Source organism: Crocuta crocuta, unplaced genomic scaffold (assembly GCF_008692635.1).
Source record: "Crocuta crocuta isolate KB4526 unplaced genomic scaffold, BGI_CrCroc_1.0 scaffold44, whole genome shotgun sequence".
In the NCBI taxonomy this organism is placed as follows: domain Eukaryota; kingdom Metazoa; phylum Chordata; class Mammalia; order Carnivora; family Hyaenidae; genus Crocuta; species Crocuta crocuta.
The window spans coordinates 6,647,707-6,671,684 of record NW_027530179.1 but is presented as its reverse complement, the minus strand read 5'-3'; the positions used below and the strand labels follow the sequence as shown (position 1 = coordinate 6,671,684).

General features: G+C 48.6%; 2 protein-coding genes across 2 annotated transcripts; one reads left to right on the top strand and one right to left on the bottom strand.

Moving 5' to 3' along the window:
- Positions 1-3,547: 3,547 nt before the first annotated feature.
- MED20 (mediator complex subunit 20) lies at positions 3,548-14,807 on the bottom strand. The gene is made up of 4 exons (XM_077764973.1): positions 14,699-14,807; positions 12,180-12,334; positions 7,479-7,732; positions 3,548-5,390 (listed from the first exon to the last, which is right to left on the bottom strand). The coding sequence occupies exons 1-4, from the start codon at positions 14,710-14,712 to the stop codon at positions 5,175-5,177; spliced, it is 639 nt and encodes a 212-aa protein (XP_077621099.1). The 5' UTR covers positions 14,713-14,807; the 3' UTR covers positions 3,548-5,174.
- A 72-nt stretch (positions 14,808-14,879) lies between these two features.
- On the top strand, positions 14,880-23,730 carry BYSL (bystin like). The gene is made up of 7 exons (XM_077764972.1): positions 14,880-15,508; positions 18,599-18,761; positions 21,019-21,157; positions 21,506-21,639; positions 22,200-22,360; positions 22,526-22,628; positions 23,148-23,730. Exons 1-7 carry the CDS (start codon positions 15,241-15,243, stop codon positions 23,491-23,493), a joined length of 1,314 nt encoding a protein of 437 aa, XP_077621098.1. The 5' UTR covers positions 14,880-15,240; the 3' UTR covers positions 23,494-23,730.
- The last annotated feature ends 248 nt before the right edge of the window (positions 23,731-23,978 follow it).

Sequence of the window (23,978 nt, the reverse complement as noted above, 5' to 3'; positions counted from 1 at the left end):
AAGCAGGCATCATTATTTCCCACTTTACAGATGAGACCCAGAAAGGCCAACTTGACTGGAGTTTCCTGTTTAAGTTCAGGACAGTCCTAAGGCCAGCACCCAGACAACTGTCTCCTAAAGCAGTGTTCTCTCTCCTTTAGTAGTTGTCTAAGAATACTTGTCACTCCCACATCCCTAGCTTTGCTTTTCCTACACAACAAAAGATTTCGAATATCGAATTCTGCCTTTGGGACAATCTAGGATATATAAATGTGCTCCCTAAATTCTTTTCTAAGCCTCCAAATAAATTTCAGCAGAATTCATATTAACCTTAAAAAACAGGTCTATGCCATCTGAGGAGGCAGGAATGTGATGGAAAATAAAACAGAGAATTAGGAATCTTTGCCCTAATAGTTCCAAGGATTTTTTTTTTAACTTGCTAATTTCATCGCAGAGGCGAGGAACTGTTTCTCTGCCTCATCAATCACATCATTCTGAACAATGAAAATATACTCATTATACCAAATTCCATTACAACAGAATAATTTTCAGATCCCACAGAGTGTGTTATAATGGAAGAGTAACTCCTGGGGCCGGAGAAAGCTATAAAGATTCTTCATACATATTCACTTCTACCCATTTCTAGAAGGTTGTGTGCATGTGTACATAGAGACAAAAGGAGAATGGGGAATCAACAGGAAAGGTAAGAACAGGAAAACAGTCCTGCTTCCCAGATTGACTGAAAAGTCCTGCAGGTCTATGAAATGAAGGAGGGAAATCTCTGGAAGAGACCTCAGAGGAGGGGTCCAAGTGGCAGGAGAAAATCTTGCACACGATAAGTCAGCAGGACAGATGTCACATCTGCTTTCCCTTGGCCTTCCTGTTTCCCTTCAAGAGCTGTTCTTTGAGAGATCCTTTTTTGGACTACAGAACTTTGGGATGTTCTAATGAACCCTATAAATCCTAGTCCCCCAAAACTACACATATATACACAACACCCTGTATGATTTCAAGGCATCTCAGGCCTCTCGGGACTGCCTTCGGCGGGGTTAGGCTGTTGCAAGTTAGAACTGCTACTTTAGAGTCATCATTTGCTCATACTCCAGCACTAACAATAAACCCCCTCATTATGCACAATACAGTCTCCACAATCGAGGAGGGAAAGGACAGGTATGTTCTGTTTTGTTCCATTTCTGTCTCAGTGACTGAGAAAAGTGATGAACTAAATACACAGGGAAGGGATTTCCCTAGATGAGGCCAAGTCAAGGCTGCACAAACTCGGGAGGCATAATGTAAAGATCTGAGTCCTGAACGATGGTCAAACTAGGTGAGCGAAAGGGTCCTTTGTAACCCAAGAGACTGATTTTGGAATGCTCTACACAATGGGAGAAACTCACCTTGGGGGAGAGCCCACCCTCAAGAAGAGACTGCTCAAAGTCCAAAGACACCAACCCCGAGGAGAGGACCACACTTGTATGCAATTGGTTTCAGCCATGCACATGGCACTTTGATGGGGGCCTGTGGCCCATGGAGACCAGACAGCAGCAGATACAGAAAGGGAGGCTGTGGCGAGGGAAAGGCAATATTGGGAATTACAGGTGTGCACCTGGAGACTGCGAGGCCATACATCAGTCCTGCCTGGCTCCAGATCCTGAAAACGTTCAGCCTACTGCCCTTCCTAAGTTCTCAGAGTCTCAATTCTGGACACCAGCAGGGCATGTTTAGGTGGGAATTTCTAACCGTTCCCCTTACCATCCAGGATTTGGAGAGAATTTTACTACCTCCTCCTGAAGCCTCAGGAATGAGTACTAGACACATCGGCTTGGGGCAGACTTGGCGGTGGAGAGGAGTGGTCAGTCTCTAGGTATTCCTTAACTTCAGTGGAGCAGGGACACTGAGAGATGGAGGGGGAACCGTGACCACTTGGTACTCAAGATCTGAAGCAAGCAAGCGGGAGGCAGCCTGGGAACAGGGGGACAGAGAATCACAACAGCACAGGAGCCAGTGGGAAAGCACAGCCAGAGCAGGAGTCACTAATGAACACAAGAGATGGACTAGACACAGTGGAATACGGGCTTCCCTAAATCCCTTTTGTTTTTTTTTTTTTTTTTTTTTGCCTTCTGCTGTCTCAGATCTTGCCATTTGCAGGTATCACTTGTGTAAGAACTTAATGGTGCCTGTGAAGGGACTCTTTCTTAAAACTTGAACCTTATCCTAAGGAATAAAGCGCAAGTTCTGCTTTTCTCTAATATACACTGGAAGAAGACAAAAGGACTAACATAAAAGTGTTTTCCACAATTAAATGACCTGGCACCACATACACCTGGGTGCCACACTCTGACACATCATGGTAGCCAGGGGTCCCGACGCGGAAGTCTGGTCCCAACTCCAGCCTCATCTCTCAACACGATCTCTTTGGGAGCCACCACCTCTCGATCTCATAGTAAGAGAGAACTAGAGGAGCCCTACAGCTGCCCTGCGTAGCTCCGACAGGTGAGGTTAGCAGACTCCCATGTGGCTCTAGCAAATGTACCCACCAAGGTGACATGTTAGCAGGGTCCTAGAAATTTCCCAGTTTATGCTCTTTTGGGGTGGCTATGGATGGGGAGAGGGGCAAAGCATCGGGAAACAGAGGCAGGAGATGTAAGAAGACAGTTCAGTATAGAAGGAAAGACAACAAATTTAAACCCCAAAATATGGCATCCCCATTACTAGCTGCACTTAAGTTTTCATTTATAAAATGAGGATCGCCATGCCCTTTTCCCCCTAAATTTATACTAATGCTCCTACACTTTCATTTAACGTGAACTTTCAAAAATCATACACTGACAATCCTAATCTTCTTTTGAAAGTCCCGTTCAGACTTGCACACAAAAGCGAGAGGACATGTGGACCCTTCCCACCAGTTACCACTTCAGTTTTGGCAACTCAGCTAATGGAACCATACTAAGTGAAGAAATGCATTACCTACCTCTGGTTATAAACTTTCTCTAATCGACACAAAGGACTTAGACAAAAGAACCTGAAGTGGCAGTTCAGAAAGCCTGATCTGGTGCTCCCCGGACTCAAAGCTGGTTAAATGTGTGCTCAAAATAAGGGAAAAGAAGTGAAGAATGCTGGAAATGTAGGAACGAAGATTGTGTCTAAAAGGCAGAGTATAGGGCGCCTGGGTGGCTCAGCGGGTTGAGCGCCCAACTCTTGATTTCAGCTCAGGATGTGATCCCATCGGGCTCCATGCTGAGCGTGGAGGCAGCTTAAGATTCTCTCTTGCCCTCTGCCCCTCTCCCCACTAGCACTCTCTCTCTCTCAAAACAAAATAAAAAATAAAGATAAAATAATAAAAGGCAAAGTATAATTAGGGAGTTTATACTACTTACTTTCTAGAGAACGGAATCCCTCCTAATAATGCATAAATCTAGAATCATATTTACCACACTCAATTTCTGTATATTTTCAAGAATCCATTATATTCAAACAGCTATCTCAAAAATGATTTGAGGTAGCTGACAGAAAAATACAAACAGATAAAGCTGGACAAGAACAAATATAAATCAGAAGGCCAAAAACATGGGATCTATGCATTTTATTGTGTGTAAATGACATCTAAAACATACCTCAACTTAAGAAGCAGAAACAAAACAAAGAAACAAACAAAACAGCCAGAGGAGAAGGAGAACAAAAAATGCAGAGGGCAGGTCCTGCAGTTGCAAAGTCAAATCGAGCTTCCTGCCAGCCAAAGCTAAAAGGGAAACATGACCACTACCTAATTCATGTTGTAGAGCCTTTAGATCTGAAGTAATTTCTCTTAGGTACCTTCAATGAGGGACAGAATCCTTGAGGACAACTCTGGAGTGTGTACAGTAACAGGTTTCCTGAGGCCACCCCTGACTGGATATATCAACATTGGCCCAACTGAACATTTCTGTGGCGGGAGGGGGATGAGCAGGCAATGTTAAGTTAAATGAGCAGCCTGGAGGCTCCAATGAGATGAGGACAAATTGCTCAGGACACCGTGAATCCTTAGGTGAGGGATGAGGAAGTGACTGCCCAGGGTGACTAAGCCAGCTAGATCCACGAGTCTGGCATCAGCCCTAACCCAATGCAATTCATGACAAATGGCTTAGTTACACAGGGTACTCTCCAAACAGCAACCAAAGCCACTCCTGGGCATAGCCACTGAGCTCCAAGTAGCAGAGGCCCCTGACTGGGGCCCCACATCCATTTTCTCCTTCATCTTTTAGTCACAGAAGCTCCTGAGTTTTAACTGGACACATGGCCACCCAAATAAGGGGCTTGTGTCCCAGCATCCCTTTCAGCAAAGTGTGGCCACACTGAAAGGCTCCAGGTCGTAGCCTTTAAAAAGAAAGTGCTTTGTTCTCTCTTTCCTTGGTGTACTGTAGACACAGAGCTGATGAGTCTGCTTTGGCCTTGAGGGCAAGGTCAACACTCCAAGACTGGCTGAACAACAAGACAGAAGGAAACTGAAGTTCTGGTGACCTTGTACAGCTAAATCTGTCCTGAACCATCTGATTACATCTGTACTATCAGAAGAGCAAAAAATGAACTTCTACTAAAAACCACTGTAGTTTTGATTCTCTTTGTTACAGCAACTTAGCCTGTGACTTAATCTAACTCACAACAGAATGGAAAGATGTCAGAGGGAGACTCAGGCAACATCCTAGAAAAGTCAACCCACAATTCATTTCAGCAAACAGGTCAGAAAATGATAGCCATCACACGGAGTTACGCCTCCTGCCCCTTCTCCAGGAGAGGCCCAACTGCATCCTGCAGTCGGGGAGAGAAGAGGCCTTTATTACCGCCGAGCCCCACCTGTCCACCGCGGGCCTCGGCCAAATCCTCAAGAGCTGGAGGTACAGACTGCTTTCCCCACCAACACTAGGCAGGGACAGCCCTGTCCTACCTTTTCCCCTAAAGCAGGAAAGCTCCACACTTCTCCACTCTTCATAATTACCGTTCCTGAGAACAGGCCAAGTCCAGTAAGGCGTGGGGTGAAGCAGCAGCTGGGGGGCTGTGTGTGAGGGTCAGGGGAGGGAAGTCCAAATCCCCAGAACAACAGTCACAGCTGGGAAGAGGGAGGGAAGCTTCCGTGTGTGCCCTGGGTTTCTGGGGTGCGGCACCTGCGCCTCCTGTGCAGTCCCCCTGGTGGCAGAGATCAGCTGGGCAGCTGCCGGCCACTAGCGAATGCCAGCCACGGGCACCTGCTGCTGCTTGCGGATCTTGTTGAAGAGTTCCATGTACTGGGCCATGGTGTCTGCCGGGCCGTAGACGGCATCGTGTCTGTTCCCAAACACTGCAGGAGCCGCCGGCGTGTGGCTGCCTAGAAAACTCTGTAGAAACTCGAGCAGCAGGTTCCAGCAGTCGCTAGCTACCACACAGGGGCCGTACTCCACCTGGGGACCAAAAGAACAGAGAACAAAGGTAAGTGAGGGCAAGGACAAGGTCTTCCGCTTCTCTTTCACCTCTGGCGCCCTGCTCTCAATCTTCCCCAACGCCCAGCGAAAGATGCACACCTTCTAACACAGTGTTGATGCACCGGAAATAGTCAACCCAAATGCCAGGGATTCGACACACCCAGCATCATTCCCTTTAGGTGTCTGTGACTTTCTCATCTTGAGAGTTATCAACCCACAGCCCGACCCACAAGACCCAGGCCCCTTATGATGGTCTCAGAACTGTATAGTCTCTGCTATGTTGCATGAAGATCCGAGGAGCTCTCAGGAAAATGTGTTTATGTATCGGTGTGTGTGTGTGTGTGTGTGTGTGTGAGAGAGAGAGAGAGAGAGAAAGCGTGTGTGTGTGAGAGAGAGTGTGTGTGTGCACGCGTGTGTGTGTATCCATAGGGTGCAAAGTAGATACACATACCCTGAAGTTTTTCAAGACCAAACATTACTCCCAAGATAGACCCCACTTAACCCTAAGAAGTAATTTCCCAAACATGTGGCAGGGGCCAAAGGTTATACATCTTAGACTTTCTCATTCCTTTCTCCTAATTTTTCACCAGAGAGAGATAGCAGAAAAAATAATTAACAACCATAAAAAAAAAAAGTAAAGGAATAACTGGGATGTATCTGTACTATGAAGTTGGAAACGTAAAGGATAAGCGAACAGTGAGTTCCCAGTGGGTCTCAGCAAATGCAGGGTGTATCACAAGCTAAATGGGGTCAGGAAACTTGGCCCCAGAGGTCCCTGAGTCTCAAAGCAGTAATTCCTGCTAAGGCCCTTTTCTCCACCTGGAATGCCTTGTGGGACTTACCTATCCCCACATCTATAAATTTTAAGTCCCTCTTTACATGCTACTCCTGCAGAAAGCATCCCAATCCCCAAAGGCAACGCTCTCATTGGCCTGAATTTCCAGAGCAATCTGGGCGTTTTTAATGGCATCTCTTAAAGGCTAACTTCAAAAGCAGTTTGTGTGGGGGCGCCCGGGTGGCTCAGTCATTTAAGTGTCCAACTTCAGCTCAGGTCATGATCTCACAATTGGTGACTTCGAGCCCCTTGTGGGGCTTGCTGCCAGCTCAGAGCCTGGAGCCTGCTTTAGATTCTGTGTTTCTGTCTCTCTGTCCCTCCCCACCAGCACTCTCTCTCAAGTATAAATAATAATGGTAATAAAAAGTTTGTGTGTAAGGGCACCTAGGTAGCTCAGCCAGTTAAGTATCAGACTTCAGCTCACGTCATTATCTCATGGTTCATGGGTTTGAGCCCCACGTTGGGCTCTGTGCTGACAGCTCAGAGCCTGGAGCCTGTTTCAAGTTGTATCTCCCTCTCTCTCCAGCCCTTCACCGCTCATGCTCTGTCTCTCTCTCTCTCAAAAATAAATAAATATTTAAAAAAAAATTTTTTTTAAGTTTGTGTGTTTCAGCCTCGCTTGCTTCCTAAGTCACACACTTTCAAAAAGCAGGCCCTGTAGCTTAACCTATAGATTGAAGAATTTCATTGATCCCAAAGCCAGCTACTACCACACTCTCTCTTTGTTGTCTTCAATATACACCCCAGAGATAAAGTCACCACACGCACGCCTCTTTCCATCATGAAAGAGAACTGACAGCATGTCAAAAGGAAAGGCTCATCTCTGCTATACAACCTTTCAGACATATTTTACAGTGTACTGTGGAGAGGTATATAGGTACACGATTTAGGGGCCACCTTTCAAAAGTTACCTGCACCAAAAGTTGTCCTGGTCTGCTCCAGTCCTTGTGATGGGTGACCAGTCCCTCCACATCACAATTCACTGGTCTCCCTCGACTATCCCTTCCCTTCTCCAGGTAAGACAGCCTCTACCTGTTGTGACCCCAGCTTCCCATTCCCACCCTGGACCAGAGCCTGCATGATTAAAGAAAGGCTACAAGATGTGAGGACAAGGAGAACAGATGCCCTGGAGATAGGGATCAGGGAGACACACAAACACCTGGTTGCATTCAGAGGGATGTGGAAATCAAGAGAGCCCTTTAACATACACTGCTATTTCCCCAAGGTCTTACCTCTACGGAGATGCCTCGGGCACTGGGCCCCATGGTAACTGTGCCCACCTTCACTAGGAAGTCACAGTACTGGTACCGGGTACCCCGGGTCTCAATCTTGCTAGCCTTGGCACTCTGGAAAAAGCCCTTGAGCTTCACCATGAGCACATCGAAGTTGGTGTCAGCAATGAGGCAAGGGCCATTCTCAAAGAGGGCGAAGCAGCTCAAAGGGTACTCTGAGTTGTGCATCACGTACATCAGCTTCCCAGCCTGACCTGCGGGGACAGAGATCCTATCGGCATCGAGACCTTCATCTGCAAACCCCAAAACAGAGTCAAAGGTGTGGAACCAGGCCAGATGGCATTTTGCCATTACTTCGGTGATCTTGGAAGGAGATGGGGCAGGGGGGAATCCCCTCACCAACAGTCTTTTCCAGAGAGGAAGGGAAAAGAACGGCAGGCAAGGCAGCATGTGGGAAAACCTCGCTCTACAGAAAACGCGAGGAGCACAAGGGAACTTCGATAGCATTGCTAACAGCTTATTTCTTTTTTTTTTAAATGTTTTATTTATTTCTAGGAGAGAGAGAGAGAGAGACAGCGTGAGCAGGGGAGGGTCAGAGAGAGAGGGAGTCACAGACTGAAACAGGCTCCAGGCTCTGAGCTGGCAGCCAGCACAGAGCCCGACGTGGGGCTCGAACCCACGAACCGTGAGATCATGACCTAAGCGAAAGTCGGGACGCTTAACCGACTAAGCCACCCAGGCGCCCCGCTAACAGCTTAGTTCTTAAGTTGAGGGATGGGCTCACAGATGGACGCTTTAGGACGATGATCAATGATGATGACCAATGACCCACACAGACTTCAGTGTCTTCTGAATAATCATTTCTTGCAGAATAAGGACAATGAAATAAAATTCACAGCACTTGAGTACACCAAATGAAGCAAATGCTCTCTTTGCTGTCCATCCCTTCCTCCCTTGACCTCCTCCCTGAGGCACAGAGGTGGTCCCACAGAAGCAGCAGAGGGGAGGATCTGAGCTTGAGGCTGGAAAGGTAGGCCAGAGTGAAGGTCTGATAAGTCTTGTTTTCCATGCCTCAAGAAGTATGGCCTTTGCCCTGAAGGCAATGATGAATGCTTGGAGTACTTTAAGACATCAGCTGACTTGGGAAGCAATTGAAACAATCATAGAAAGAACTCAGGATCTGGAATCAGAAGGTCTACTTTCAAGCCCCCGTCACCCCTTGTAATCTCTGAAAACTGAGCTTTCTTGTTAATTACTACTAGAACTTTTCGGCAAAAAGGAAGGAAATTTACATATATTTGGTTAACTGAGGAATGGAAAACAATTGCCCCCCCCATACAAGAGTCAATGGATAGACCACAACAATCCCAAGTATTTAAGACTTATCTATTCAAATATTTTTTAAGTACTTAACTATCTCCAACTCTGTGCTAGGGTTTAAGAGGCAGGTTTAAGAGGTTTAAATAGAGGATGTAGCAGCTGGCCTCAGGAAGCAGACACTCTCATTGGCAACAGGTGAAAGACCAAAGTGCTTACGTGGAATAGACCAGAAGCCTTTTTGGAAGGAAGACCAGAGCAGGAAGAGATCAAAGTGGGCAAGAGTCAGCAGAAAACATGTTTACAGAGGAAAGAGGACTACGTACACTATGAAGAGAGGGTAGAGTTCAGCCACACTGAGAAGGAAAGATATTCTAGGCAAGGATGAGAGCTTAACAGTGGAAAAGAGGAGATGGAGCAGAGGGGCCTCTACAGGCCTCCAGAACTCAAAAGACCCTGCACCAACCTCCCCCCACATCCCTCCTAACTGCTTGCTGCCAATTCATACCTTTCAGCCCCTGCTAAATCCACAGCAAAACATTTCAACCCTCAAAAAGAACAAACAACGACATCCAAAGCTGATCTGTCATTCTGTTCTTGTGCAAACTCACTGTAATTACTTAATTCATACTATAGAAGTCTGAGAGTGTTCTTACTGTCTTGAAAATATTTTGACAGTCAACTGAGGCTTTTTTTAATGAAGGTATTACCAGTTGTTTATAGACAATGGTTTTTTAATTTTTTAAGTTTATTTATTTTGAGAGCGAGAAAGCAAGAGCAAGAGAGACAGAGAGACACAGAGAGAGAGAGAGAGAGAGAGAGAGAGAGAGCGCCAGCTTGCGAGCAGGGGAGGGGCAGAGAGGGAGATAGAGAATCCCAAGCAGGCAATGCTGAGCCCAAAGAGGGGCTCCATCTCATGAACTGTGAGATCATGACCTGACCTAAAATCATGAGTTGGACACTTGGAGCGCCTGGGTGACTAAATTGGTAAAGCATCCGATTCTTGGTTTCAGCTTAGGTCATGATCTCATCGTTTGTCGGTCCGAGCCCTACACTGGGCTCTGTGTTCACAGTGCAGAGCCTGCTTGGGATTCCATCCCCCTCTCTCTCTGCCCCTCCCTTGCACGGTAGCATGCACGCACTCTCTCAAAAAAAACAAACATTAAAAAAAAAAAAAAAGTTGGATGCTCCACTGACTGAGCCACCCAGGTGCCTGACACTAGTATTTTTTAAATCACAACAACGTATTTCTGTATCAGCACAGGCTTGTGAAGCAAGCAGAAGCAGTGTTGCTGTCCCCATTACAGACAAGGAAAAGGAAACTAATGGGCTCTGGACCAGCAGCAGCAGCACCACCAACTGGGAACTCACTGGAAATGCAAATTCTCTGTCCTAGCCCATTGCTTACTGAGTGGGAATCCCTGGGAGGGGCCCAGCAATCCGTGTTACTGAGCCCTCCGGATGATGCTAATGCTGGTCCCTGTGAGAACTTGTGCTCCAAAAGCACAGAGCCAGGAAGGAACAGAACGGGAACGCCAATCCAGGCCTCTCGACCTCAAGTTTATTGCTCCTTCCATTCTACCCCACTGTCTGCCACGAACGTGTCCTCTCCCCAACTAGACTGTACCTCCTGGAAGAGTAAAGATCAGATCAGGAAAACAGACCCGGTAACACGTGGCGTCACAGAAGTAGTATGCCATCTTACATCTATGCACAAATGTTTTTGTTTTCCTAATGCTTTCATAACAATGACCTCTATTAATTCCTACATCCTTCCTTCCTACTGAAGGCAAAGCTAACGGTAACACTATTTTACTGATGCTGAAACTCCATAGAGCTCTAACTTATCAAAGATTTATTACACTTACAAACTCAACTTCAAGTGCTTTGCACATACTAATTTAATTAGCACAACAACACTAGGAAGTCAGTACTATGATGTTTTCATTGTACAAACGACAGAACTGTCCTAGGGAGGTACAGAAACAGAGCCCATAGCAAATGGTTTCATTAGAAGGGATTTAATACAGGGAACAAAATACAGGGGTTGGAAAAACTGAAAAAATAAACAAATGGTGAGGCCGCCCAAATATTAGGAACACAGGGATGTCCATCCCTAAGGCTGGAAGGAGAAAGAGAAGATGTGCTGTCACTAGAGCCAGGCAGGAGGGCCACCCAGCGGGGGCTAAAACCAAGGAAGAGATACAGCCACAGCCAGAGACCCAGGGACATGGCCCAAAGCTGAGGGAGAGGAGATACTGTGCTCTCCCTTCTTCTGTCCTCTACTCTTCCCCCGTGCCCCTCACTGGCCAAACAGAACTAAAAAAGGGCCTGGCAAATGTCTGAAGGGAAAGTGAGGGTAATGGATCTATGGAGTAAAGGCAAATGACCAGCAAAGAAAACAGTCAAAGGTTGTGGGACTAGTTACAGCTAAGTTGCAGCTAGTATGTGACCAGGACTCAGTTCTCTGGTTCCACGATCTAGGCTCTTAGTCACTGTGCTTTGGGAACTGTCCTAGGTCAAGAAACTGCAGAGCCACAACTAAGAGAACTCAGGTTCCCTAACTCACATTCCAAGATTCTCTTGGGGTGGTGGGTGACTCAGCTGGTTAAGCATCCGACTCTTGATTTGGGCTCAGGTCATGATCTCATGATTTCGTGAGTTCAAGCCCCACGAGGGGCTGTTAGCGCAGAGCCTGCTTGAGATTCTCCCTCTTTGTCTGCCCCTCCCCTCACTCGCATTTTCTCTCTATCTCTCAAAATAAATAAACTTTCAAAAAAATTCTTTGTCTCTCTATCACCACCACCAATCACCCACAGTCCATCTCACCTCTCAATAGGTTTAAAATGAAAGTTGACTGAATGGTCAAGGTTACGCCAATGAGGTATCCAAGACTACTAGCTAGGTGCAGGAATCAGAAAGCCCTTCTGTAGAAAGTTCTAAACGCTCTAAAACTGTAAAAGAATCATATACAAAGACTTCTGAGCCTAAAAGCAGTCTTTCTCAAACTCAAACAAGGTGCTAAATGATCCTCAAGGGAGCTGGCTGAACTGCAATTGAGGCCTGTAGCTCCATCCAGTCAGTCGGGAGGCAGGGCCAGGACTCTGTACCTTTAACAAGTAACCCAGGTGATCAGATGCAGAAGCAGTTAGCCAGTGACCAATCCCCCAAGAAACACAGCTCTAAAAGTGAGAAGTGCAAAAACACTAAAGCATAGGCCCAGTAAAAGAGATGAGGGACTAAGAATTAACGAATTCAGAAACTCATCTGCCACATGTTCAGCAATACCACCCTTTGCAAAAGAGCATAAAGATTTCAATGAGCCTGAATGTCAATCAACTCCAAGACAAGCTTCCAGCCATCCTGCAGACCCATCTCACTGACCTTGGCTGCCAAGAGTGGAGGCGGCTGTGTGGTAGGTCTCACAATCCACACAAAATGTTCCTTGCTTCTCTGCCCCCAGCATCTCCAGTTTCCGGGTGAGGAGCTCCACCGTCTGCTGCACACTCTTGCCCTCAGCCACAGGCATCTGGGACACACTGGAAGGAAGAGGACCCAATCATCAGTATCCAGAAGCTCGTGTACACTCCTTGAGCCACTTGTTTGCCCACAGACTCACAGCTCTTCGGGGCCAGGAGTTACCTTAAGAGCTACCTACCCTGATCCTCTCTCTTGTTCTAATAAGACAAGGAGAGAGAGGCTCAGAGTCCATGAGAGCTCCACTAAGAACTATAGCACAGCTCTAAGGACACTCACGCCAGCTTCTCACACTGCTTTCCCAAGTGTGACATGTGGGCCAAGGTTCAAAGGAAGGTTTTAGGTGGCACACAGACTGGGCATTCGCTAACATTAAGTCACATGAGAAAGGGACATCCTTTTCAAGTCCTTCAGTTTTGACTTTATCAGGAACACTTCAATTTGTGGATACTATGTTTTTACCAAGTCTCTAACACGTTGAACGGGCTCTGTCCAGTAGAGTAGCCACAAGCCACATGGGGCTATTTACACTAAAACTAATAAACTAAGTTAAATTACAAGTTTGGCTCCTCAGCTGCACTACCCACACTTCTAAGGCTCAAGAGCCACATGTGACTACAGGCCAGTGTATTAGACAACACTGTTGTAGAACATTTCTGTCATGTGGAAACTACTCAACAGCGCCAGGATCAATGAGAATGCAAGCCTTAAGTTTATAATTTTTAGGAGTGAGAGGCAACAGTATGGACACGAAATTAATCAAAACAATGAAATAAAAACGTTCAAGATTTCCTTCTACGGTAAGTAAAACTGGCTTCCCCTTTAGAGTAGTAGGTAACAATCACCAGGCACAAGCCATGTGCCAGACAGTTCCCAAAGGCCTTTAGATGAATTAACTCTTTGAATCCTCCCAAAATCCCTAGAAGATGAGCTGTTAATTGTCCCCTTGTTACAAATGAGTAAACCGAAGTGGAGAGGGGTTGAGTAATTCACAAAGGGCCACACAGCTTGGTGTAGTGTAGCCAAGACTCAAAGCCAGGCAAGCTGGCTCCATGTCTGTGCTCTACTAGACCGCTTCCTTAGGGATGTAATTGCCTGTTGAAAATATTTTTAAGGAAAAGAAATGGATTCAAAAGAAAACATTAATAAATAGTACAGGTGATACCTAGCTATATAAAAACCACATGCTGTTGAATTTTGGAAGACACTACCTTACTTTATGATCAACTAAATGAATTTCTAAGAATGGAGTCCTGTTGTTACTAAAAAGTGGCATGACTCTCTATCAGAAAAAGCACTCATAAGCCAGGATGATGTTACGCCTTATTGTGATACATTGTGAAAGTGGTATAAGGCGGGGAGTCAGAAGTCCTAGGAGTGTGAAAAACTTGATAAGTGTCCCAACAGACTGACAGCCCAGCTCAATCCCTCTGTCTTCTACTGAAAGAACAGGGGCTCCCAGGGTTCCAAGCCACTATACTACAAACTTTTCATTCCATCCCTCACACATCCCCTTTCCCTAGAAGACTTAGAAGAGGCTCATGAGGTCCACTGTAGAAAACAAAGGTGACGGTCACAGACAAACCAACAAAGAACCGGAGTTACTGGAAAGAGTCGTTCCCACAGGCTCCTATACAAGAGGCCTCCAACCACTGACTTCAGAGATCCTGGCCTCCAGCCCTTTCTGCCTAGAAAGATATGAATACTGATATTCAAGACAAAACAAAGCAATCCCTGAAATCTACCATTTTGGAACTAATGCCTGCAAGAGCAGTAGGCCCATACCTTTCTCTGCCACCCTGACTTACATTTCAGAGGCAAAAAATCCATAAAAACTAGACTATGTAATTAAACATAGAGGGAAACGGATCCTGAAGAGGTGACGTGCCTGAACCACAATCTAACTCCCAGCAGCTGCTTTTTCTCTGGACTGAAGATCTTAAAACGGCCACACCAGAACCAGACACGGGCTGGTCTCAACTGCATTAGGCGGCTGTAGGGAGCAGAAGGAGAAAACCTACAAAAGATAGTTTCCTCGTTGCCTATCGCCCACCCCCTCCAGCCTCGCCTGCAGATTGAGTCCTAGTTCAGACATCCTATTTCCGACCCTTAAATTCCACTCGGGGCAGCCCTATGGCCTCATGGGGAGAAGAAAAAGGGAAGGAGGTACACAACCAGCGATGGGCTCCTGTAATAAACCCCTCACTTGCCGCCTTCCAGAAAGAACGGGAGCATCTCCAAGCAAACAAGGCCGGAGAAACCGCAGCCCTTCCAGTGTCCTCCTCACCCACACATTCCGGAGACATCTTGCTCAGCTCGTGAGGGGCGGCAGACCCTGGTCCCGATCCTCCTCCCGGGTGCCCTCCAGGCTCCGAGGGCCTTTCCCGACCCCAAGCGCCTCCCTGCAAAGTCCCCTGCGGTCCTACCAAGTCACTCCCATGGTATCGGACCAGCAGGGCTGGCGGGAACAAACAGTTGATTCGCAGCGTTCTCCAGCCGCCCACACCAAGCGAAGCCCCCTAAAGCAAGCTTCGGCCGAGGGAGGAGCACCGGAAATGACGTCAAAACAGAGCGCCCAGCCGACGCGCTCACGAGGAGCAGGAGCAGGTCTAGCCACCTCCTCGGTGACGCCTCCGGTGACGTTCTGGCTCCCAGCTCCAAGTTCACGCTTTGCTGGACACAGAGGTCCTAGATTCATGAAGGGAGAAAGTCATCGCTCGGACTGCCACCGCTTCGAGAAGCCAACGTTAAGTGCAATGAGACTATTCGGGAATCCAGCTCCAGGACCCGTGAGCTATTTAGGGGGTGTGGCGGCGCTGATGGCACTCCTGGCCTCCGGACGCTAGGTGGCGCTGTGAACTTCGGAGGGGGAGACTCTTGGGACCTGAAAGTTCGTGGCGCAAGCGCACTCTAGGCTTTTTCCTCCTGTCCCCACGTGTGAACTTCTCCAGCAAAGTTTTTCGGAGAAATGCCCAAATTCAAGGCGGCTCGAGGAGCCGCAGGTCAGGAGAAACATGCGCCCCTGGCCGAGCAGATCCTGGCTGGGGACGCGGTGCGGGCAGGGTCCCGGCAAAAGCGGCGGGGTCGCGGTACCGGAGAAGAGGAGGAAGAGTATGTGGGGCCCAGGCTAACCCGACGGATTTTGCAACAAGCGCGGAAGCAGCAGGACGAGCTCGAGGCCGAGCATGGGACAGGGGACAAGCCTGCAGCGCCACGGGAGCGCACCACGCGGCTGGGTGAGCGGCAGGGGGTAGGTGCCAGGAAAAGGGTGGTTAGTTGTGGAGAAGAAAGGTAGTTGGCAAAAGTATCCGGCAGGGAAGAGTTTGGAATGAAAAAAATAAGATAAATAAGGGATCTGCGTTACTCCCTTGTAAAGGTAATGAAATGGGAGACCCGGCCCTGGAGCAGATTTAGAGTAGTCCGAGCCCTCCTTGCCCACTTGTAGTTTTAAGTACTCGCTTCTGGGCATCCTCGAAGTTAGACCGACAAGGAGTAATTGCTCACACCGCAACGCACTCCTAACGTTTATGTGTTCTGTAAATACTTCTGGGATATCTGGTGTGTGCTTTGTACTGTGCCAGGGGTTCAGACGGTTTGAGTAAAGAAGAAAACAACATAGACGTGTGCCTGACTTCAAGATCTTGCAGCCTAGCCCACCAGAGAGACAACTATTAGGATAATACATTTTACGATAACAAAAATATGGTTTCTTTTGTAACGGTAGCATTACTTTTGAGGGTCAGGCTTCCCAGATTTGTGATGAGACCTGAATAATGAGTGGTGAGTGCTTTGAGGAGAAAGAACAATGTTGTTTAGGTGTTAAAGAGGGAGAGGAACTAATTAAAAGATGGTCAGTGTTTTCTTACTAGGGTGAAAGTGTTGACCTCTGAATTGTTTAATTTGTTTCTCAGATCTCATCTTTCCTTGGTCCTGAGAGCAGTGTTTGACACCATTGAACACTGGCCTCCTGGCTTCAGTATCTGTACTTGGCTCCTAAGCCATCACATTCCTGTTGTACTACTTCCTCACGTCTCAGCATCTTTTGCTGACTCCTCTTCTGTCCTCACACTCTTATCATTGATGTGCCGCAAGGTTCAGTTTCTGGAACTCTTCCGTTCACTGCTCTTCTCTGGTGCTGTCCTCGGTTTCACGGTTTAAGTGTCTTCTATTTGGTGAGTGCTCCCAACTTTGTATTCTAGCCGGGATCTTTAACATGAAAATCACATTCTTCTGTTTCAACCGCCTCCTCCCACTGTCTTCCTCATCTCAGTTAATAGCGTGGTTTCCTCCCATTGGCTCAAGACAGAAGCCTTGAACCCCTCTCTTTCTCCACATCTGAGCTGTTAGCAAATCCTGTTGACTCTGCTTTCAAAATATATCCAGAGGTAGATCACTTCTCATCACCTCAGAACACAGTCCTGTTTGAGAGCCACCATAATATCTCACCTGAATCACTGTAGTAGCTTCCTAATTAGTATCCCATCTGCCTTCCAGTACACTCTCAACTCAACAGCTACAAGACTACAGAGACCTGCATGATCTGCCCGTTGCCAGTCTGACCTCTTCCACTCTCTCCTCGCCCTTTTCATCCATACAGGCTTTATTATTCCTTAAACATAGTAAGTTAGGGCTTTGCCCAGGTTATTCCTTCTGTCTTCATAACCCTGCCCACTTATTTCCCTGATTCTTCGCCTTCTCAGAGAGGCTGCCCTGGCCATTCCATTAAAAACAGAAACACACCCACCTCTCCCATTTCCACACTCCCACCTTCTCTGCCTTATGTCTTTTTTCATAGCACTTGTCTTCTTTTGATATTTATTATCGTCTGTCACCCTCATTAAAACATAAGCCCTGCAAGTTTCTCTTTTACATTAATTTTTTCAGCACTCCGAACAGCACCTCACCTAGTAGGCACTCAGTGTTTGCCGATGAATGGGTTAATGGTAGTAAGGTAGGTAGGAGCCAAATCTACAAAAGACTTGGAGGCTGTGTTCAGGATTTAAAGCTATCCTAAAGACTGGGAGGCTATTGGAGAATATGGAAACCAATTAGGGGACTGTTGAACTAACATAGGCAAAAGATGATGCCGACCTAGGCCTAGGCAAAGCTGTGAAGGATTTGAGAGAGAGTGTGTGAAGTAGACTTAAATAGGACTTGGTAATTATGTATTGGGGGGGAAGGGTGGGGAGGGGATGAGGCAGGCCTGCCAGGTTCTGGCTTAGCAACGGATGGATGGTAGTGCAGTTTACTTAGACGTGGAACGGTGAGCAGTGTAGACCTAGGAGGGAAAGAGTGAGTTCAGTAGATGGCAAGTGAGATTTGAATTGCCTGGGGGTCATCCCAGAGCTGCAGGGCAGGAGGGGGCTAGAGTTAGTGTCTGGAGTAGAGGGAAATCTACCTACAAGCACAGATTTGAGATTTGTCAGCGTGTGGAGACAAAACGCCTGGTGCATCCCCCTCTTCCATTTAGCTTTTATCACACACTGCTTTTGTTCTTAACGAGCTAGTCATGTGTAGTATTTTATCTTTCTGCGTGACTATTACATCCCTTTCTAAATGGCCAGCCGGCTGAAGCCATCCAGTAATCAGTTATAAAAATGGGTTGTTCCGTTGAAATCTGAACTCCATTGCCTGGCCTCAAGGCCCTCCACAGTCCGGCTTTACCCATCTAATCTTAGGTCTTGCAGCTGCCTATCAGATACTCTTGTAACCAAGCCCTCCTGTCAGTGTTGTTACCCGGGTCTGAGCACACTCCTCCAACTCCCACACTGCCTCTCCAGAGCCTAGCCATCCTGTGCTCTCACCACCTTCTGCGTGCCCGTGGTATACGATGCCTCTACCACTCATTTTGGCCTACCATGGAGCCTTACAGTGTGTAGAGCAGAGGTGAAGAATGCACAGTCTAAACCCAGGCTACCTGCCTTAGGCAAGTTACTTAACTTTCCTGTGCTTCCGTGTCCCCTTCTCCAAGTGGGTAGAATGAGAGCACCTCCTCCTTGGTGTTAGGAAAGTTACGTACAGTTTTTAGAATAGTTCCTGCTATATGCCTGACTGTGGTGTGTCAGCAGTTATTCGTTGGCATCACTGTCTCCTTGGTTCACAGGACCAGGACACAGGTTCAAAGGACTATCTCCTTTGTCCATTTTGTTTCTCAAGACTATAAGGCCTTGGGAAGAGAGCTAGCGGGTGCATCGTCACTTCCACTGCACCCATCTGTATGTGCTACAAGCCACATGAGGCCTGCACGTGCAGGATGGGTAAGGTTGAGTTGACCTCTACATCCCTTACCCACCACTTGCCTTGCTCATGCATGTCATCTCTTCCAGGTCCGGGGGTCCCACAGGATGGATCAGATGATGAGGACGAGGAGTGGCCCACCCTGGAGAAGGCTGCTACAATGACAGGGGCAGGCCATCATGCAGAAGTGGTCGTGGACCCTGAGGATGAGCGTGCCATTGAGATGTTCATGAACAAGAACCCTCCTGCCAGGTAGGGCGATAGGGGTGGTGGGTCCTGGGGGCACCTCGCTGCGGGGAAGCATGTGTCCTGACAGACTTGATTCCCTGCCTTTGGGAAGGGTCCGAGCATGGCTAGCTGTGGGGAACCAGCTTGGCAAAATTGGCCCATCCTCAAAGGACCTATCTGAGTGAGAATGACCTTGACCTCCTGCCCATCTGTCCACCTCTTGGAGAACTGCCCAGACTGCCTGGGGAAACAGCTGCAGGGCCTTTTCTCATGCCTCTGGGGCAACCCGTCTCATTGCATTTGGTCTTGGTATGCTTAGTTTTCTTAGTGGTACATTCGATTTCCTTGGCCAGATCTTTCATACTCTCAGCTTCACTTCATCCAGGGTTTCTCAGCCTCGGTGTGGCTGGCATTTTGGGCTGGATAATTCTTTTTTTGTGGAGGCTGTCCTGTGCAGTGTAGGATGGTTAGCAGGATGCCTGACTCCCCCTCACTGGATACCAGTAGTGACCTTTCCCCCATCACGATAACCAAAAAATGTCCCCAGGCGTTGCCAAATGTTCCCTTGTGGGCAAAACCACCCCAAGTTAGAAGGACAATTTATTGTCATGTATAGTAAATGACAGCTCCAAATTGTGCAGGCATGTAAGCTCCTGTGATCAAGCTCTTAAGCCCATCGACTTTGACCCAGGGGAGAAGAATCTAAAGGATAAAGGTCCTCAGCTAGTTCATTCTGACCCTGTGACACTGGACACTGTTCTTGGTTCTTGGGCTTTTCTGAGGTTAATGCATCTCTTGTTGTTGATAATACTGAGAAAAGACAGGGCAGCTGAAGGATAAATTGTGCGGTCGCTTGTTTGAGAGCAGAGTGAGGATACGAGCCCACTTCCCACACTGATGCCCAGCGGCTGAAATAGATGTCACAGAGGACAGCGTACCTGGGCTTGTGTGCCTGTCCTGACGGAGAGCCTCCCAGTTCTCACTCAGTGCCTCCGAACACCTTTGTAACACGTCATTTTTTGGTTTTTTGTAATATTTATTTTGAGAGAGAGAGAGAATGAATTTCAAGCAGAATTTGTGCTGTCAGTGCACAGCCCAATGTGGGGGCTAGGTCTCATAAACTGTGACGTTACGACCTGAGCCAAAATCAAGAGTTGGACGCTTAACTGACCACCACCCAGGTGTCCCTGTAACATACCACTCTGACAGGATTGGTGGGGTGATTTTATAGCTTGCAGTCAATAAAAGGAAAACTACCAGAAATGGGCTCTTGACAGTCTTGAGAAATGGCTGCCACCTTCTGAAAGCAAATCCAGACCCATGTGAGCTCATCAGTAAGAGGCCCATTTTATTTGGGGCACAGAATTGTGTAAAAGTACCTGAACTTTAGAACCTGAAAGCCCAGTGTTCGACTCTCCTCACTTGCGAGTTGTGAGAGCTTGGGTGAGTTATTGACCCTGCCTGGGTATCAGTTCCTGTGTCCGAATAATAGCAGTAAAGACACCTCTCTGAGATGTTGCACTGACTACATGGAAGAACATCTGGAAAGTCCTGCCTCGCCACCTGCTGTTGAGAAAACGGGAGCCATTTTAAATATACCTCAGCGTGATTTCACCAAAGCGCATGGTGACCATAATTCTGAAGTATCGCGATATAGTTACGTTTGACATGCGCTGTGTAAGGAACCTGAGAGAAACATCATAATCTTAGAAATATTCCCATCAATTTTAATTAATTAAATTGAGGGGATGTTTGTGTCATAGTTTCTCCTTAATGGCTCCAGCTACTCGAAGTTTTGGTAAAAAACTGAGATGTGTCTGACACTCTAGAGAGGTCAGACTGGGATTTTGTCATTGGAGAGTCCTCAACATGCTACCGGCGTGCAGTGAGTGTGTTGTGTTTGAAATAGGCAACGCTTGCTGCCTGCTGGCCATGCACTAACAGTCCCAAGTACTGGACGTACGTTAACTCGTGTAATCCTTACGCTGACTCTATGAGGTAGGTATTGTTATCCCTGCTTCACAGACGAGGAAACTGAGGCTTAGAGAGACCAAGGAGCATGCCCAGAGTCATATAGGGAGACGAAGAGCCAGAATTTGAACCCAGGTCAAGTGACTTTGGGGTCCTCTGCACCCTGCCCGGATTCTGTGGCCCAGGGAGACTAGGGCCACACCTCCAGCAGGATCACAGGTGTATGGGAGCTCCCTGTGCAGGGAGTGTAGAGCTTCCTGGACTGGCCACAGCCCTCCCCACTTCCCTCCCGCACCTTCCTTACTCCTAGGCGCACGCTGGCTGACATCATCATGGAGAAGCTGACTGAGAAGCAGACTGAAGTTGAGACGGTTATGTCAGAGGTGTCAGGCTTCCCTATGCCGCAGCTGGACCCGCGCGTTCTGGAGGTCTACAGAGGGGTCCGGGAGGTAAGAGCCGAGCGGAGAGCCATGATGGACTACCCTCCCAGGGGCCGTGGGCTCCCACTGAGGCTTTGGGTGCCCACGTCTCATACATGTGAGGCATGGTGGCCAAGAGCAAACCAAGAGCCCAAGTTGAGTGGGTTCAGATTCCTGCTGCCACTCGGGGACATGGTGGCCTTGGGGAAGGCTACTTAATTCTGGTCTTGGTTTCCCCGTCTGGAAAATGAGGGTGCTGATGACACATCCTTCAGGGTTGTTGTGAGGATTGAGCGAGCTAATCTGTGAAAAGCACCTGGCAAACGGCACACGGCATCCGTGTCCTAGACAGTGATGATTTTGTGCTCATGTCTGCAGGTGTTATCTAAGTACCGCAGTGGGAAGCTGCCCAAGGCCTTCAAGATCATCCCTGCACTCTCCAACTGGGAGCAGATCCTCTACATCACAGAACCCGAGGCCTGGACAGCAGCTGCCATGTACCAAGCCACGAGGTGGAGTAGACGGGGGTTCGGGTGGCCTGGGGGCTGTAGGTAAATGCTGGGTGTGGGGTTACAGGCTTTCTCTGCCTTTGCCACTGCATTTACCTTTGGCCCAGAGCTCTGTCTTGTGCTTCTGTAGGTCACTGTTTTTCCAACTTTTCCTGTTTCCGTGTTTTGGGGCCAGGACCTTTTTGAGACTCTTCCTGTGATGAGTATCCAGATGAAGGCCCTAGAACTCCCAGGGCATGACCCCTGGTGTGTCAGGTGGCCTCCGAAGTCTGTAGCTCCCTGGGCATGCTCCGGTCCCTTGGGATAGCTTGGTGGAGAGAACCCGTGTCAGGAAGGAAGGCGAATGGCAGAGAGCTCTGGCTCTCCCAAAGACGGGGCATTCACACTGTGTGGGTACCCCTTGTAGCCCCTCCTATTCCCTTTCTGACGTGTCGGGTGCTGCGTGCGCACAGCTCGCTCCGCACATCCTCGAATCTCCTGTGTGCACCATCCACAGTGAATTTAAAGGGCCAGCTCCAGGCTATCAAGTGATCTGGAATCCCCCTATATCTTCCCCAAAATAGGATTTTCGCCTCTAACCTCAAGGAACGCATGGCCCAGCGCTTCTACAACCTTGTCCTGCTGCCCCGGGTACGAGATGACATCGCTGAATACAAACGACTCAACTTCCACCTCTACATGGCGCTCAAGAAGGCTCTGTTCAAGCCTGGAGCCTGGTTTAAAGGTGGGGACCCGGGGCCACTGAGAGAGGGAGGGGCCGGAGCTCCTGCAGGCAGAAGCAGCGTGCGTGCAGGGAGATGGCTGTCTGTCGGTGGAGGTGGAGGGTGGCTTCTATAGCTCTTTCCTCTCACCCTGGGCTCAAAGTGCCTTCCCCTCTGACCCTCCCCAGGGATCCTGATCCCACTCTGCGAGTCTGGCACCTGTACCCTCCGGGAAGCCATCATCGTGGGGAGCATCATCACCAAATGCTCCATCCCTGTGTTGCACTCCAGGTAGTGGGGGTGGTGAGGAGGACCGCTCGTCAGGAGGGATTCAGACAGGAGAATCCCAGGACTGGGGGGCATGGACACAGTGGGGAAGAAGCTAGGAACAGCCCTAGGTCCATGGCTTGTGTAAGCTGTTGAATGTGTCACTACTCCACCGGAACGTAAATTCCCCCAAAACCGGAGCCCTGCCTGGCACGTGGTAGGTGCTTAGTAAATAGTTGAATGAACGAACAGGGAACATGAGAAGAGAGTATGTTAGGGGTGGAGGTCTGCAGGTGCTTGAATATAGTCTAGCCAGATAGTGAGGCGAGCAGGCTGAGCCTGAAGTAGGGACTTAGGGTGAATCTGTAGACAGCTAGTAACTGAGGCTGCGGAGTAGAAGCTTGGGCAGGTGGGAAGAAGGCCTGAGATGGCCCGCTGAGAATAGCACAGTGGGGGACCAGCAGAGACGGAGAGGGGAAGAGGCATGGGGGAGAGCCGGCCTTCCCTCCAGCATCTCCCCCACCACGAACCCTTCCCCGCCAGTGCTGCCATGCTGAAAATCGCCGAGATGGAATACAGTGGTGCCAACAGCATCTTCCTGCGCCTGCTGCTGGATAAGAAGTACGCACTGCCCTACCGGGTGCTAGACGCCCTGGTCTTCCACTTCCTGGGCTTCCGGACGGAGAGGCGCGAACTGCCCGTGCTCTGGCACCAGTGTCTCCTGACTCTGGTCCAGCGCTACAAGGCAGACCTGGCCACAGACCAGAAAGAGGCCCTCCTGGAGCTGCTCCGGCTCCAGCCCCATCCGCAGCTCTCCCCCGAGATCAGGCGTGAGCTTCAGAGCGCCGTGCCACGAGACGTGGAAGATGTCCCTGTCACCATGGAGTGAGGAAAGTTTCTCATGCTGGTCTGAGGGGCCCTGGGGGGATACCAGGATCCCTGCTGGGGACACCGAGCTTTTTCAGCTGAAGTCCCAGGTCAGGGCAGTGAGAGAGGGACAGGGACGAGGACTAAGGGTCTGGCTGGTCCCTGCTCCCTGCCTGGGGCTTGGAACAGGTTCTTTCTCTCAGGCTCTGTGTCACCTCACTGGGATGTGGATAAAAACCAAAGGCAGGTATTTATTGAACTTCTGTGTTTGATGTGATCAGTGGAGACCATTTTGCTTTCCCCTTTAGCTGGAGGGAAGCTCTTCCCTGTTCTTGTTGAGGAGTGGGTTCTGACCAGTTTACAGAGGATACCCTCCCCCCCCACTCCTTATCCTCCAAGTTCGGGTCTCTACGCCACACCACCCTGTTAGCCCTGAGACGCATCCTCTGTCTTCACCAAGGCAGAGGCTACTTTGGAGGTTGTTCAAAAGATGGTCGTGTGTCGGCT